Genomic DNA, 14,972 nt, shown 5'->3' on the forward strand with positions numbered 1-14,972 from the left:
GTGTGTGTGTGTGTGTGTGTGTGTGTGTGTGTGTGTGTGTGTGTGTGTGTGTGTGTTCACATACATCTAAGTTCCATATAGGAAGGACACTCTATCTGCAACAAAAGAAGTGAACCTTTTGCATTTGTGGAATTGAAAGATAAATACTAACATTTGCACTCTTTTCTAGAGCCACACTACTCAATTTTGGTAAGTAGCCTACTAGAGAATGCCACTGTAAAAATACCTTCAAACTTGATATGTGTTGAGAATTAAATTCAGGTGTGGAACTAGGCTAGTTTTCATCCTAAGGGACTTATATGATTCTGTGAGCTTGCTGTGTTAGCTCACAAGCTAGGAAAAACACTTTACCGAATAAAAAACAAGGTCATAAACTTAGAATTTTGTTACTTAATTTAGAAAGAGAAACTGAATATTAAGGTTAAATAGTAGTGTGCATTAACTGTCACAGTGAAGAGATCACAAGAGCCTAGAAACCACCTCAGCCAGCAAATACTTCATTTCCTTGCCAGTTGGAAAGATAAGGCAGCCAAAATATCAGAGATTTAGAATGTAGATTTACTTGTAGAATTTAACAAAAAAGGCTAGTGAAAGATTATAACCAGACTGCTTCGTAACACAGTGATAAGCAATAAAAGGGAAAAACAAGTTTACTGAAAATCTGGCAAGATACTCATTGAAACCAAATTATTCTGAGGGCATTTACAGACAAAACCAGAAAAGATCTGTCATGATGCCTGTTGTAAATTTCTTCATGACTTCATTAAGTGATAGACACCTTGGATTCTGAACACTTCTGTGGGTGCTGCATGAGGAAATATAACTGGAACTAAAGAAGACACGACAATAAAAAAGCATTTGATTCAGTAGATCAAAATAGTTCCTTAAGGGCTCTTAGCCATCAAGTTATTTTCATGCATGTCAGCACTAAATAGATTGCAGTACTTTAAAGAGGCAAATGTATGCTCACCAAATGTGTTCACCAATGACATGGAGGGTTTTCCAAATAGAATCCAAATCAGAGAGTTCTTACAGGATGTATCTGTGAACTTGGGTGGCTAAAAAATACATCTTTATTTTTATTAACCTCTTAATGAAATTTGGCATCCACTAATTATGAATTTTTAAAAACAAAAATTTTATTCTAAAGAGGCCATAGAGACCTGACTGCCAGAGATCGCTGAAATACAAAAAAGGTTAAGAACTCTTGGTAAAAATGGAGGAGCAATTCTGTATGGATTTTGAGGTCCTCCAGTTGTTCCAGTTGTTATATGGTGATCACATTGAATTTGAGAACATTTCAGAGCCTCTTAGTTGAGATCCATGATTACTCAAAGGGGTTTAGTCTCACTGTATACACAGGGAAATCCCAAAGGAAGAATAACCACTGTCTGGATTCTAATATTTAGTTGAACGATAGAACTGTTCATCCATAAATTTGGACAAACACTGAAAATGGGTAATGAGCTGGGCCTGGAGTTGAATAGGAGAAATTGTGCAAGGATCGATTGGCTTTAGGAAATTGTTCATGGATTTTTACTAACTATCACACATCTTTAAGCACCAAAGACTTGTATTTTTGACCATCTGTATTTTTCTTAAAATGGCAGCAATATATGGAATACCATTATCTCTGAAGACAGTGAAGCTTATTTAAGGTACACGCACACCTGAGTAAGCATCAAAATATTACCAGAAAGGAGTTATAAAGGATGTCATCAAATAGATATCTGACTAGAAAAGAAATAGGGGTGATCATCTATGGAGAGAAAGTGCACAGGCATTGTTGATATACATGGCTGCGTCAGAAGATCAAGAAGCAGCCCCCAGAATGGAAGGTTTATGGAAAGAACTGGGCAAAAGTTACATGGGATAAGAAGGTATTGATATGATGTGATCTACACAGTTTGAGAGAGTATCCACATTTAGAAGATCTTAGATTCATTATACTATTAAAGGAGAAAAATAAAAATTAGCTGAAATGGGCTTCTGATAACATTTGGAGGACAGTCCCAAAAGATCTTGACACACTAGAATATTGGACAGAATCACATGAAATTTACTGGAGGAAAATGAAATGTTAGCATTTGAATTCAGTAAACCATCTTTGTAAGTACATAATGATAAAGGCATGACTAGACAGTAGTTCTTCTGGAAAAGATCTGGGAATTTACCTTTACAGTACAAGAGGGCAGCCAATAAGAAGCTTATTTATCCTTTAGGATGCATTAGTTGACATAGAATTCAAGGCTAGAGAGGTAATGATTCTGTTGTACTTTTCATTGGCCCAGCTGTCAGAAATGTTCTGGGTACCACATTTTAGGAAGCACATGTATAAAATAAGAGTGTGAGAACCAGGACTCCTTATGGACATAACATGAGTATCAGTTCAAGGAATTGGGGGTGTTTAACCTGAGAAAGAGAAGTCTTTGGGGATATAGCTAAGTTTTTGAAGGGCTGTTACATCAAAGAGGGGTGGAAATTACAAAGAAGTGAATTTAGGGTTAATATAGGAAAAAACTTGCTAATAAATGGTATCCAAAAATGAGTTCACATCATAAAGTATTAGGATCCCTTTATTTCTTGATGTCTTCTAGAAAAGGCTGGATGACTTGTTGGGTAGAGAAACAAATATTTTTTTACTAGTTGGCTCTCAAAGAGTCTATGCTTCTAAGTGAATGCATTGATAAGGAGTAGAGAGCCATGTTCAGATCATTGATGCTTATTTTCCTGCTAATATTTGAATGATGACTCAGAGTTGTGTTTTACTTCTAATATATTAGAAAATATTTCTAATCTAGTATGTAGGTTTTAATATATAATTTCTGGGTGTTTGTTATGGGTCATACTTCAAATTGGATTCTCTCAACCATGATGACAAATCTCCATGAAAAAGAACCCACTTGTAATTGAGTTATAATTGCTATATCACCATTCAAAATAACACTTGTCTTTCTGAAATGTGGTCGAGAACTAGGAAGAAAGATCAGAGTAGTCAATGGATTTCACAGTCCTTACGCTATGTTCATAGAACTTTTCTAACTTTATAACCACAATAGATTACAGCCAGCAAATTAAACTTGTTGGTTGGGGGCAGGGGGAGGGGAGTTTAAGAAGAACATTGTTATAGAGCTAAAAGTAAAGAGTTGAGTCATCTGTCCCATTGTTGCAGAAATACTACCAAACTGGTTGGCCATCAGGTGACCTGGGTTCTAGTCTTGGTCTCTGTCCCTAGCTAGATATTAGTGACCTTATCTCTCTGGGTCCTTTTACTATGTATATAATATAGTTGGCCTAGATAATTGGTAATGTCTGTTCCATGTACAATTCTTTGATGAAAGAGAAGAAAGTTAGATTCATGGTTTGAGACCAGTCAGCCACAAGGAATTCAAAAGCCTTGACTCTTGGTATAAAAGCAATTAGTCTTGTAAAATTGAGTGATTCTTGAGGACTTTAGTATTTTTCTTCATCATGCATACATTGAATGAATGGAGGCATCACGGTAGAGTGGAAACAACATTGGCTTTGTAGGCAGAAAACCCAATTTTGAATCCTACCTTCTATGACCTTGGACAACTCACTTGTTATCCGGGGACCTCAATTTCCTCACTTATAAAATGGGTGTTGTACTGGAATAGATGGCACAAGGTCCCTTCTACTTCTGATTCTGTGACTGGAAGATGATCTCAGTCAAGTACCTTCCTTCCATCACGACAATTGTAATTTATGGTTATAACTTTGAGTCTTTGAGAATAGGTAAAAATATGCTTCACTGATGAGTTGAAGGGATCTGGATCTGTGATTTAACTGGTGTTTGGAAGTTGTTGAGACAACTCCCTCTACCTACACAGAGGCTTGTATGTCAGGGGTGGAACTCGGTTCATAAATTTAGAGCTCGAAGGGACCACAAGAAGCCATTTAAACCAACCCCCATATTTTGTAGTTGAGGAAACTGAGGCCCAGAATAGTTAAGTCACTTGTCCAAAGTCGTTCTGACTCTGAAGTCAGCTCTCCATCCACTATGCCATATAAAAAGTTAGGAAAATGTGAAAAGTGTGTGTGTGTGTCTACACACACACACACATATACTTAAACAATTTCTACCTAAGATAGTTAAAATGTTTTAAAGCTTTCTAAGTATCTGAAGTATGTAACTTTGAATTATCTAGAAAATTCACTTATGTGTAACTCCTAATTCCTTGACAATGCTTGATAAATTAGGCATTAATATAATTCTTAAACAACCTCTCTTCAGGGATATGGAAAAGAAGAATCTGTTCTGGTTAAAATATGTATGTGTTTAAACGATAAATCAGATTTACAAAATCTTCATGAAATGGCATTATTTTAAGCATCACTTTAATTTAGGCTAAACATTTGTTGTTTTTTCTTACCAGGAAATTTGTGTGGTTCGTTTTACACCAGTGACTGAAGAAGATCAAATTTCTTATACATTATTGTTTGCATACTTCAGTAGCAGAAAGCGCTATGGTGTAGCTGCTAATAACATGAAACAGGTTAAAGATATGTACCTTATTCCTTTGGGTGCCTCTGATAAAATTCCACACCCTCTTGTGCCTTTTGATGGACCTGGTAGGTATACAGATTCATAATCAGTTATGACTAAAATTAAGGGTTATCCTTTGGTCAGGCTTCTTTCTTGTAGTATCTTTTCCTTTTATAAAACTGTGTACCTAAAGCCAACTTAGATAATTTTTATGAAAGATTAAATTGTAAAAGGTAAATATGTTAATTTTTTATCTGAAATGAATTATTTGTAAAATATTTATATTAATTTGTATTTTCATTTTTTACAGGGCTTGAACTACATAGACCTAATCTGTTGTTGGGGTTGATTATCCGTCAGAAAATGAAGAGGCAGTTTACTGCTAGTAGTAGCACTAGTCATGTAGACGAGACTCCTGAAAGTATCCCAATGACCTTGCCCCCCGATAAAAAAATTAAAATAGAGATTTCTAATGAGGAAGAGCCAGAGGAAGAAAATGATTTTTTTAATTCTTTCACAACTGTATTACATAAACAGAGAAACAAGCTTCAGCAGGCTTCTCAGGAAGAAATTCCAGCTGTAATGGAGCCTATAGTAGAGTTGCTCAAACAAGAGCCTCCCAAACCTCTAAGGTTTCTTCCTGGTGTGTTGATAGGCTGGGAAAATCAACCTTCCACTCTTGACTTAGCAAATAAACCACTGCCAGTGGATGATATACTTCAAAGCCTTTTAGGTACCACTGGTCAGGTACATGAACAGACTAAGCCAGCAGTGGAACCAAGTGCTACTGAAGAAATACCTTTAATAAATGAACAAGTGAACTCAAAAGAAGAAAAAATAGATGGTTTGGACATAGCTATTGGTGAAACAGATGATATGAAGATAAAAGTAAACGACCCACCCAAATCTGCAGAAAATTCAGTAGTGGTAGAAGATATACCAGTACTGGGAACCTCTTTGCAATTACCAGGAACTTTGCCAGGTCTCACTCTCAAAGGAAAACCACCAGATGTTTCTACTGAGGCATTTTTAACAAATTTGTCTATTCAGTCACAGAGTGAAGAAATTGAAGAGGGTAAAGAGCAAGTATCAAAAAGACAAGATCAAGAAAATGCTTCACAAGAAAGTAAAACTTTACATACTAGTTCTCCTACTGCATCTAATGGAGGAAAAGGAAATGGAGATAACATTAGCACAAGTCCTGAAAACATGACTGCTAATACATCAAGGTCCCCACAATTCATTAATCTTAAGAGGGATCCCAGGCAGGCAGCTGGACGAAATCAGCAGATAACTCTGGACAACAAAGAGGGGGATAGTAACCGAAATGAAGATAAAAAAACCATACCTAATCAATCACATGACAAAGAACACACTGGAATGATACTAACCCAGCCCACAGAGCTAGAGGAAAAGCAGACTTCTGTAGAAAAAGACCCACATTTTCAGCAGAGCAGCGATCCAAAGTGTGAGGATCAGCAGATAACAACTTCAATAGAAAATGCACACACTTCTCAGGCAGAGGAGACAAAACATTTACAGGATGAGTCTTCAATGCAAAACATTGAAACTGTACACACATTTCGAAGGGGACCAGCAGCCACGACTTCATCTCATTTTGAAGCAGGAAACACATCTCAACCTGAATTTAATTCTAAAACCACCAACTTCACTTCAAAAAGCATGAGCCCGGGATCAGGTGGAAACTTTTCGCCTGTTAGGCTTCAGCAGCACAACTTTCAACATCCTAAATCTAGTCCCCCTGGCTTTCCATTTCCAGGGCCTCCTGCTTTCCCCCCACAAAGCATGTTTGGATATCCACCACATTTGCCACCTCCATTACTTCCTCCCCCAGGCTTTGGTTTTGCTCAGAATCCTATGATGCCTTGGCCACCTGTTGTTCATTTACCAGGTCAACCTCAACATTTCATGGGCCCTCATGCACAAGCATCAAGATTTTCAGGTCCACAAAACTTTTATCCCATTAAAGATAGTCGGAGACCAGAGAGGCGTCATAGTGACCCCTGGGGCAGACAAGACCAACAGCCCTTTAGCAGGGGGAAAGGTGACCAGCAGAGATTTTATAGTGACTCACACCACCTAAAGAGAGAGAGACATGAAAAAGAATGGGAGCAGGAGTCTGAAAGACACAGACGTAGAGACAGAAACCAAGAAAAAGAGAGAGACAGGAAAAGCAGGGAAGAAGGGCACAAAGACCAAGAGAGGTCTCGGTTATCACACAGTGACCGAGGATCAGATGGAAAATCAAACAGAGATAATAGGAACGTAGAGAAGAAACCAGATAAACCTAAAAATGAAGACCATGAAAAGGACAAAGAACGGGAGAAAAGTAGGCATAGTGAAAAGGACAGGGACAGACACCACAAAGATAGGGACCACACTGACAGAGCTAAAAGCAAAAGGTAAAAGATGCAGGCTATTTCAAAAGCGCATTTAAGTAACTGTTGTATGGTTCATCTTAAAATTTTGTAAGAATGCCTGCTAAGATTGTGCCATCTTTTTAAAATTCAGTGTTGGTGTTTTGCAGAAATGTCCATGTTTTGGTACAAAGCTCTATGTACCAATGCTTGTCATCCTTTACATCATACCAACTCTTCCTAGGTGTAGGATTTTAATATTTTTCAAAAGTTTTACATTGCTGTATATTCAAAGATTTCTTTTATTAATATGCAATAAAGGCTTAGAAATTTTAGTTTCTTCTGTAATTGGTAAATTTGATTATGTACGGAATATACTGCCTCATATAAACGTCCTTCAAGATGATTAATTCTTTAGGGCAAAGTTCACTGTAAGTTTGTTTTAAAATTGCACTGTTTTTAAAGGAAGATTGTAGAGGAGTTTAAAAATCCAAACTGAATTTTATCAGATACTAATAATATAGCTGAACATTTTTGACAAGCCTTTGGAAGCCTGAGCAGTACATTTATTACTTTAAACTGCACTTGTTTAATAAGACATTTTTAATGCCATAAACTACAGCTTTGTAGTAGACCATTATTTTCCCTTTTGGCTCTTCAGAAACTTGAATACTTGAGCTTGTACATGATCTTGTGTTTTGCTATCCTTTTTACTGTAAAATGTAAATATTTTAAGGGATATTTTGATTCTTAATCTGATAAAATTTTCTCACCTATCTTGTGTGTTTGATTTCAAAACAGTAAAAGGATGCTTTTCTAGGTTTTAATTACACTTAAAACATACTTGTAACAAATACATAGAGCTGAATATACATTATATATTCATCCATTGGTTAAGAAGAAGGAAAACCAGTAGTTTTTTTTTTCCTCTTTCATACTCAGCTGACATTTAAAAAAGCAGCATTTCCCTAAATGAATGTCAGAGTTGTATATTACCAGGGTATACAGATAATACTTCGCTCTACATTAGCACTTGTATTCCTGAAAAGTTGTGTGTAAATCAAATTTGTGTAGATTAAATAATTTTAAATCACAACAATAGCTTTCTCTTTAAAGGAATCTTTATGACTCCTTTCACAGTGAATAATTACCCCAAATTCATATTTAGTGTAAATCTGAATTTTAATATATAATGGCTTACTTAATGAGGTGCACAGGTATATGTACTGCATAAATTGCGATACCCTCTTCAGCATTGTTGATGTTAGTGGCGAATCTAAAATACATATTGTGGGATTGCTGTAATTTAAAGTTCTTAATGATACAAAGTAATGCAGAATTTGAAGCCAAGAGAACTAAATTTTACTTGTTTATGTACATGAGAGTAATATAAATTAAAAGCAACTGCGTACAGGAGCATAGATATGGAGCTGGGACATCTCATTTTTTACAGTTGAGGAAATGAGGTAAATTAAGAAGATAAAGCTTATCTGTCAGTGTTACTGTTTAATAGCACTGGTAATGATTGCAGGGTAAAAGAGAGTTTTTGAGTTTCCTTATTTCTTTTTGGTGAGTGGTGGCCTATTCCACAAGAACCTTCTATAACACTGTTTACTCTTACATTAATCATCAGAAAATTACCTGAAATAAAAACAGTTCTCATCCACTTGTTTAAACCAGATTTAGCTTAGCTACCTTTTTTCTCTGAAAACTTAATTTTAAAAATTAATCTTTAAAAAGTCATTTAAATTATGTATTTTAATTAAAAGGATTAATTAATCCTCATCATTATGGAAAAACAGCAGTTCTGAATTAAGAGCAAGTAGATCTTATTACTTTTTTTTTTTTTTAAACCTTTGGCAACTCTGCCATTTCAAATGGAGCCATTAAAAATCAGGAATAATTTGACTTACCTGGTTCCGACTGAGAAGGCAACAGGCAGGCAAGATTTCTTGTTTCTTGACCTTTACAAAGTCCAGGTAAAGAAAAGCAAACTAGGTGATGGAGGAAAGCCAGGTTCCAGCCATTTCAGTTGAAATTGAGACAAAAAACATTAAGCTCTTTTAAAGGTATGAATACCTGGAAAGTGAAAGTTGTAGCAGTTCGTGAGGAAGGTGACTTTTGAATTGTGAGGAGTGAAAGTGGCAACTTCTTGACAGGCACTAAAATTTTTCTTCAGTTCCTTTCCCTTCATTTTTAATGCAGTAGAAAAGATGACATCCAGGAGCATTCTTGGGCAAAATAGTTTTTTAAAAAAGGTAATTTTTGGTAACCCCTTATAACCACTTTTTTAAATGAAAGAATTCAGGTTGTTTTTTTAAAGCTCCACTCATTTTGTTTTAAACATTTTACATCCACAGAGCAGGGAGGCATTTATAAGCAGTTTGCCCTTATCTTTAAATCACCTTTCTATTTCCTGAAACATGAGAAGAAAGGTTGGAAGATATCTCTTTACTGAGAGTTATTGTGTGCTCTGGAACCCATCAATGGGTTTATTTTAGTTCCACCAATCACTTCTAATTTTGGGCCTTCTTTCTCTTTTGTTTCAACTGCTGTCAACACCAGCCCCCATGCCAGGGATCATCTGTGTTCCCTCCACCTGTTGGTACCAACCTCTGTGACTCCTTTTCCTACAGCCAAAACTATCCAAATAGGCAAGTCCTAGTATCACCTTGTTCAGCAAGTTGCTGGAATATCAGTGGATAAATTGGTTTCCAGTTTATTTTGTTTTTTAGATATAAAAATGTTTATATAGATTAAAATGACTGTATACAGAGAAGAAAGGCAGTACAAAGTACTAGTAACTAGTAAAAAGAAAAAAAAAAGTAATGTTAGTTTTGTGTTTAAACAAAACTACCATACTTGGTTGTTCCACTTATTTTATGTTCTAATATGTATTTGGGCATGAGTACTTAAGGAGGTAACCTGTTGAATTTGCCTTTTAAAGGAATGCGATTGTCTTTTTTTTTCTTAATGAATACTGAGCCCTGAATTTTTATAATTTTCTCATATTGCTGATTTAATTATTATACTTTATATGTTCAAGTGTAAGTAAGATAATGGAATGTCTCACATTTAAGAGCACTGGACTTGGAGGCAGAAGACTAGCTTTTCAATCCCAACTTCACTACTACTTAATAGCTATGTAGTCTTTCTTGGATAAATCACAGTATATACTACATTGTGCAGCTATTGTCCTTTACCCCTCTACTAGGAGGAAGGAAGTGCATTTTACTTGCTTTTCTTTTTGTCTTTGTGTTTCTTTGTATTCTTTTTACCTACAAAATGAAAAGGATTGTATTAGGTGATTTTTAAGGTCATTTCCAGATAAATATTTGAAAAGCACTTTACAAATACCTCATTTTACCCTCACAACAACCTTGTGAGGTAGGTGCTAATGTTATGACCCCAAATCTAATAGGTGAGGAAACTAAGGCAAACATGACTTCCCAGAGTCATGTCATTACACCACTACTGTCTGAGGCTGAATTTGAACTCGAGTCTTCATGACTCCAGTTCCAGTGCTTTCACCCACTTTTCTCCCAACCCTTTTAGGTAGGGAATGAAATATGTTGTTATCCCCACTTTTGCATTTGAGGAAGGCAGCTCAGAGAAGTTACTTACAGTGATAGAACTGGAAATGTGACCTCAGTTTTTTCAACTCAAGTCTTCCTTCTCCAGGGGTGTGTTTCCTTCCTGTTTGGTTCCTTGTCATTTTTCCCTTATAATTAATTGTGCACAACTTTTTCTTGGCTGGCACATGATGAATGTTACATAGCACCGAAGAAACAAAACCTTTTCAGAAGATGACAACAAAACACTATTAAAATAGAAGCCAACCAAATAAAAGCACACTGAGTTTTTTTCCATAGAGGTGGTCCCAATTTTCCTTCAGCCATGAGTTCTCCCCAGCCTCCCTTGTAGCAAGTGTTCCATGCTGGTGGGATAGGTTGGGGGTGTATTCATAGGCCATGGAATGTCAACAATCAATCACCAAATATTCATTAAGGGCCTATTGTGTGTCAAGCACTCTGCTAGGGCAGAACAACACTATGTTTTCCAGGATAAAGACTTAGGAACCTTAGAGACTGCTAAAAAAAAAAAACAATTTATAAATGAGGAAACAGGCTCATGCAAGTAAATTGACTTGTCCAAGGTCTGATAAATATCACCAGTGGCAAAATTTGAACTTAAGGCCATCCAAAGTCGATGTACTTTCTGCATCGCCATGGGTACTTCAGAGACAAATGAACCCTTTAAGACGATAGATTTAGAGCTAGAAGGGAACTGGGAGACCATCTAACTGACCATCTTATTTTATAGGCTTGTAAGATGAGTGACAAAAAGGTAAAGTAACTTAAGGTAATGGGTAGTAGAGGCCAGATTTGAACTCAGGTTTTCTGAATGTGACATCATCATCAGTATACTGTGGTTGTAAGCAGAACTAAGAAGCACTGGGGATCAGAAATTGGGCAGGCCCAGGCATTTCTCATAATTCCTGGGCTAGTGAAATTTAAAGTCATTCCCACTTTCCTTTTGTTCTCATATATCTGGCAATTTCTTGCCTGTTCCATATTTGGGGCCTTTGTGGCTATCCAAAGCTCTAAAACATCAACACAGGTGTGACCCAAAGTTCCCTGTGCACCTTTCCTACAAAACAAAATTAGCCACACTTCAGTGTGGTGCTGTGCAAAGAGTCAGAATGAGACCTCGGTTTGAATCGAGTTCTTGTCATTTAAAGACTGCGCGGTCTCGGGCAGGTCACTTGACCTCATCTTAGGTCTCTAAGATCCCTTCTAGTTTTAAATCCTGTGAGTACTTGATTAAAGAAATTCACTTGAAGATATAGTAGGATTTCCCTCTTAAGATAATTATAATTTTAAAGTGCTTCCAAAAGAATTTTTAAAAGTAGTGCAATGGGATGAAGGAAGGGTTATCTTTGAGAAGATGTTCCCTTTCCAACATTCATTTGCCCATTCTACCTTTTTACTCTTCTGCCACAATGAAATAATAGGTATAAGCAACTTGGTAGTTCCTTTCTGGAAGTCTTTAATCATCATTACTTCAGGAATGATCAAAGGGAAAACTTACAGGATTAAAATAAGTATCTATAGCCAAATTTGTGTTTATTTGCTCAGGATTAGTCATAATGCCTCTTGGTATTTGTCTTGGAATCTTCCACTCCCTTAATAGTTTTAGTTCAGCTTTTTTATACCATAGTGAATGTTCTTAACCTTTTTGTGTGTGTAAAAGAACCCTCAAAATAAGTGCTTTTTTAAATCATAATTTAAGAAACTGCTATTTTAAGTAATTTTTCTTTAAGTTCATGAACCCCCTAAAAATAACCACAGATCTCCAGTTAATAGCTCCTGTAATTTAATCATTTACAAGTATTCTCTTCCCCATAAGAAACACAAGCAAAACTAATGATTTCAGTAGCTTCATAGTATCTAGAGCCAGAAGGTACTACCCTCACACAATTAGTATAATTCCCTCATTTTACAGATGAGTTTACTGAATCAAGTGTGCTGAAGGCACTTGCTCAAGGTTATACAAACAAGGCAATAAACATCAGAAGCAGAATTTGAACACTGTTCCTCTTACAAAAGGGCAGTGCTTTTCCTACTGTACTACTCATCTGAAAGAATCCTACAGTTCATATGCATAGTTCCTCATCTCCCTCTTAAGGGAGTTGAATTTCATCATCTATATTCCTAGTTGTCCACATTTAATTTTGCACTCTTAATGACTGAAAATTAAGGTAATCTTAAGTTCAATTTTCATATAGTTAAAAATAGACACCTAAGCATACTCATGGATACAGGCATATTTTCAGGGAGGTTAGTGGGTTAGGAAATTAGGTTTACCTGGGCATAGCTTCATAGAAGAGGCTGTAGTACTTTGTACCTTAAATTTTAAAAGTTGAATGGGGCTAAAATGCACTCTTGTCAAAAAGTCATTTTTCCTTTAACAGCCCTGAATTTTCTACTTTCATTACTGGGCATTTGTAACCTTTTCAAAATAGTTTCTTGGAAATTCTACAAATGCATCTGTCTTTACAGTTAGACCTTTCTAAACAGATTCTGATGGTTGTAGGCCAAGGAAGCAGCAACTAAAGTTGAATTTCGGATAGTATAGTGTTATAATTGTATTAAAGTGGAAGTAATTTTCATAGAATTTATCAAAGAACTCTAAATGGAATTTAGAACAGAGCTGGATCAAGGCATTTGTGTGCACTTAGCAAGATTTTAATATTGTATATCACTGTCAACTAGGAATCTGAACTTTATTGCAATAATAACTTACACATATGTAACATTTTAAGATTTACAAATTGCATCATATATTTTATTATGAAACTTGGTAAGATAAAGTGTGGAAACTTTACCGTTTTTACAGATAAACAGAACCAGAGAACTACAATTAACTTACCCATAGTAATATTACTAGTGTCAGAGTTGGGACTCAAATTCCTGTGTTCTGATAGTAAATCCAGCACTTTATCAACTATATTAGCAGGTCCCCGTAATGTACATGTTACATACGTAAATTTTAAAATAGAGCTGTGTTCTCATTGACCCAAGAGATCCCTCCAGTGATACAAGATTGCAAACTATCTATGCTTGCCTATGTCATGCATTTTATACACGCAACACCAGTAAAAGAATAGCAGCCCACCACGGAGAGCAAAATGTTCCTTCATTACAGATGCAGTTTCTAAGATCCCCTCCTGTGTTAAATCCTAGCTGTACTAATAAAACATGGCTTATACCCATTCCCCTGTATCTACTTACCTTTTTTCATACTGGTACATTAGTAAATTGTTTGAGTATTTTGTCTACCCCTAATCTAGCCTCTGGTTACCATCATAGATCTTGCTAACAAGCTTTTACTGGCTTAAAAATCAATCCTGTGCTAATATATAAATGCCTTGCCTTTTTAAGTAATACTACCCCATTGTGGCTCTCCAGATGTGATTTTTAGTGTTGACAAGGGTATGAGATGTCTTTGTACAGCAGCCATCATGGAGCAATGTATCCTGAAAATTGTGCAAGCATTTTTTGACCAAGGTTCAGTTCTACTTCTGCTTCCTGAATAGGGCAAAGAGAATTACCTACATTATTTGAAAAATAGAAGAAAAAAAAGAAATGGTTAAAACTTGTAAAGTAGGCAATGTTTTCTAAACTTTTATAGATAGGTAATTCTTGATTTTTAGGTCAACACACGAAACTGTCTCCTGCTCTTGATAGCATAAGTAAATTAAGTCTGTATTGCCAAAACCCCCATTTTGGTTCAAATCAAAACTCCTCAGACTAAATGTTTTACTAGAACTATTAATGTTTGAGTGATGTGTTCATGATGAAGTATGCCCAGATCCAGTGAGCATTTGATGATAAGTAGGCAGGGGGAAGGAAAAGAACGGGTTTGGAAAATAGTAAGCAGTACCAAAGGAGCTGGAAAACATTTCAGCAAGCAAATATTTGCACACAAATATAATAGTGAAAATATCAAAAAACATGCATATAATTATTTACCTGGTGGGCCTATAACTTTTTTTTAAAGTATTTCTGATTATCAAAATAGATTTTCACATTTCCTTTTTCAGATATTGGGACCTCATTATGTTAACTTTCTAAATGGCAAATGAATAACCTGATGACCCTGAAAATACTAAGAGAAACGATGTTAATATGTAACACTGATAACTTTATTGTCAAAACACAGAATTCATTTTGGCCCAATTCAACAAGTATTTATTAAGTACTATGTGAGTCTGGTGATACAAAGTCAAAATAATGAAGTAGAAAAGTTACTGACTTCAAAGAGCTCACATTCTAAAATGAAGCACAACTTCATGGTACAACATAGATAGTGGGGTATTTTAGTAAAATTGATAGTCTACCTTTGAACACCAAGATCTGACACACTTTTTTGGGGGGGGAGGGGATGCGTAGGCAATGGGGTTAAGTGACTTGCCTAGGGTCACACAGCTAGTAAGTGTCAAGTGTGAGGCCGGATTTGATCTCCAGTCTTCCTAACTCCAGGGCTGGTGCTCTAACCACTGTGCCACTTAGCTGCTCCTAGAT

The 14,972-nt window shown here is 36.0% G+C and overlaps 1 protein-coding gene across 5 annotated transcripts in view; it reads left to right on the forward strand.

The window, feature by feature from the left end:
- PHF3 (PHD finger protein 3) overlaps positions 1 to 7,220 on the forward strand; it is a 100,091-nt gene extending 92,871 nt beyond the window's left edge. For all 5 annotated transcript variants that reach the window (XM_027852882.1, XM_027852879.1, XM_027852881.1 and 2 more), the window contains 2 exons: positions 4,398 to 4,593; positions 4,818 to 7,220. In XM_027852882.1, the coding sequence (XP_027708683.1) occupies positions 4,398 to 4,593; positions 4,818 to 6,934 (2,313 nt within the window). In that variant the 3' untranslated portion in view covers positions 6,935 to 7,220. The remainder of the gene's footprint in view (positions 1 to 4,397; positions 4,594 to 4,817) is intronic.
- Positions 7,221 to 14,972: the final 7,752 nt, after the last annotated feature.

Source organism: Vombatus ursinus, unplaced genomic scaffold (genome assembly GCF_900497805.2).
Source record: "Vombatus ursinus unplaced genomic scaffold, bare-nosed wombat genome assembly UNPS02009835.1, whole genome shotgun sequence".
Taxonomy (NCBI): domain Eukaryota; kingdom Metazoa; phylum Chordata; class Mammalia; order Diprotodontia; family Vombatidae; genus Vombatus; species Vombatus ursinus.